Source organism: Nothoprocta perdicaria, unplaced genomic scaffold (assembly GCF_003342845.1).
Source record: "Nothoprocta perdicaria isolate Ctin4 unplaced genomic scaffold, notPer1 scaffold_662, whole genome shotgun sequence".
Taxonomy (NCBI): domain Eukaryota; kingdom Metazoa; phylum Chordata; class Aves; order Tinamiformes; family Tinamidae; genus Nothoprocta; species Nothoprocta perdicaria.
Window position 1 is genome coordinate 29,158 of NW_020455935.1, and position 2,728 is coordinate 31,885.

The window sequence follows — 2,728 nt, forward strand, 5'->3', positions numbered from 1 at the left end:
AGACACATTGGGGACACTTTGGGAACACCCTGGGGTCCCCTTTGGGATACGTTGGGGACACCCTGGGGACACGTTCGGGACAATTTGGGGACACGTTAGGGCCACCTTTGGGAAACCTGGGGGACAGTGTGGGGACATTTGGGGACATCGTGCACTTGCTGGTGGCATTGTACACCCTGGGGAAACCCTGGGGAGAATTTGGGGACACCTTGGGGACATCTTGGAGACACTTGGGGACACCTTGGGGATATTTTGGGGACCCACTTGGGACCCCCTGGGGACACGGCTGACTTGCTGGTGGTAACGTACACGCTGGGGACACCTTGGGGACACCCTGGGGACACTGTGGGGACCCTTTGGGGACATTGCTCACTTGCTACTGGGAATGTACACCCTGGGGACACGTTGGGGACAGGTTGGGGACATGCCTCACTTGGGGACAAATTTGGGAGACCTTGGGGACACCCTGGGGACACCTTGGGGACATTGCTCTATTCCTGGGGGCAATGCACATCCTGCGGACACGGGGGGGACACGCTGGGGACACCTTTGGCATACATAAGGGACACCCTGGGGACACTTTGGGGACACTGCTCACTTAGTGGTGGCAAGGGACATTTTGGGGACATTTGGGGACATCGCTCACTAGCTGGTGGCAACGTATGTTCAGGGGACACCATGGGGACACCTTGGGGACAACATTGGGACACCCTGGGGACACCTTTGGGACACCTTGGGGACACTTTGGGGACACCCTGGGGACAACTTGGGGTCACTCTGGGGACACCCTGGCGCAGTTTGGAGACATGTGGGGACATCACTCGCTAGTTGGTGGCCATGTACATCCTGGGGACACCATGGGGACACTCTGGGCATGCCTGGAGGACTCCTTTGGGGTCATTTTGGGGACCCTTTGGGGACATCGCTCACTTCCTGGCGGCAATATACACCCTGGGGACCCCTTGGGGACACTTTGGGGACATCACTCATTTGCTGGTGGCAATGTACATCCTGGGGACACCTTGGGGACACCCTGGGGACATCTTGGGGACACCCTGGGGATAATTCAGGGACACACTTGGGACACCCTGGGGACATCGCTCACTTGCTGTTGGCAATGTACACTCTGGGGACACCTTGGGGACATTTGGGGACACCTTGGGGACATTGCTCACTTGCTGGTGACAATGTCTAACCTGGGGACCCCCTGGGGATACCCTGGGGACAATTTGGGGACATCGCTCACTTGCTGGTGGCAATGTACTCCTCCAGCTTCTCGATGCGCTTCTGGTTCTCCTCGATCTCCCGCAGCTTCTGCTTGATCTTGGCCTGGGGGGAGAGGGTGGCAGGAGGTGACGGGGACACGGACACGGGCGGGGGGACACAGAGGGGACACGGAGGGGACAGAGGGACACGAAGACACGGACGGGATTTGGGGATATTTGGGGGACACACGGGGACACTCAGGGGACAATGTAGGGGACACACAGGGGACACTCGGGGGACACGCAGGGGACATATGGACAATCAGGGGACACTCAGGGGACACTTGTGTACACTCAGGGACATGGGGACACGCAGGGGACACATAGGGACACTCAGGGGACACTCGGGGACACAAGGACACTCGGGGAACATGAGGGACATGCAAGGGACACTCCGGGGACACTCAGGAACACACAGACACGTGGAGACACTCAGGGGACACACAGAGGCCACACACGGGACACATGAGGACACTCAAGGGACACTTGGGGACGCGCTCACCTCGGTCTCCACCTTCTTCCTCTCCTCCAGGTCCAGCCGGTCCTGGTCGGCCTTCTGGTCCCGGTTGAACTTCTCCAGCTCCTGGGCCAGGGTGGCCGCCCGCTTGCTGGCCTCCTCCTTGAGGCGGTGGTAGCGCTTCACCTGGGGACACCCGTGCCACCGTCACCAGGGTCCCATGGGGTCACCCGCATGTCCCCACGTCCCCCTGCATTACGATCATTGAACCCTTAAGGTTGGAGGAACATCTAGAGATCTTCCAGTCCAACTCCCTGCACTCACAGATGGACCTAGAACATGTGTCATCTGGGGACACGCGCGTCACCAGGGTCCCATGAGGTCACCCACATGTCCCCATGTCCCCCCATGTTACAATCATTGAACCCTTAAGGTTTGGAGGAACATCTAGAGATCTTTCAGTCCAACTCCCTGCACTCACAGATGAACCTAGAACATGTGTCACCTGGGGACATGCGTGTCACCATCAGTGGGGTCCCATGGGGTCTGGGAGGACCCCTGCATGTCCCCTTTTCTCCACCACGTGTCCCCAGGTGTCCCCACCTGGTTCTCCTCCAGCGTGAGGTCCTGGCTCTCCTCGGCCATGCGCTCCTCGAACTCATGGTGTCCCCAAGTCCCCATGTCCCCCCATGTCCTGATGCCTCTTGATCTCCCTGTATCCCCTGATGTCTCTATGTCCCACCACGTGTTCCAAGGCGTCCCCAGGTGTCCCTACCTGGTTCTCCTCCAGGGTGAGGTCCTGGCCCTGGTTCTCCTCGGTCATGCACTCCTCGAACTCGCGGTGTCCCTGTGTCCCCATGTCCTACCACATCCCCATGTCCCACCACACGTTCCAAGGTGTCCCCAAGTGTTCCTATCTGGTTCTCCTCCAGCGTGAGGTCCCGGCCCTGGCTCTGGCTCTCCTTGGCCATGTGCTCCTCGAACTCGTGGTGTCCCCATGTCCTAC

The 2,728-nt window shown here is 59.5% G+C and overlaps 1 protein-coding gene across 1 annotated transcript in view; it reads right to left on the reverse strand.

Moving 5' to 3' along the window:
• The window catches only part of SMC1A (structural maintenance of chromosomes 1A), a 31,482-nt gene extending 29,079 nt beyond the window's left edge, over window positions 1–2,403 (reverse strand). The window contains exons 1-3 of the mRNA XM_026050237.1: window positions 2,326–2,403; window positions 1,768–1,908; window positions 1,247–1,329 (exon numbers count right to left, since the gene is read on the reverse strand). Coding sequence (XP_025906022.1) covers window positions 1,247–1,329; window positions 1,768–1,908; window positions 2,326–2,403 — 302 coding nt within the window. The remainder of the gene's footprint in view (window positions 1–1,246; window positions 1,330–1,767; window positions 1,909–2,325) is intronic.
• Window positions 2,404–2,728: the final 325 nt, after the last annotated feature.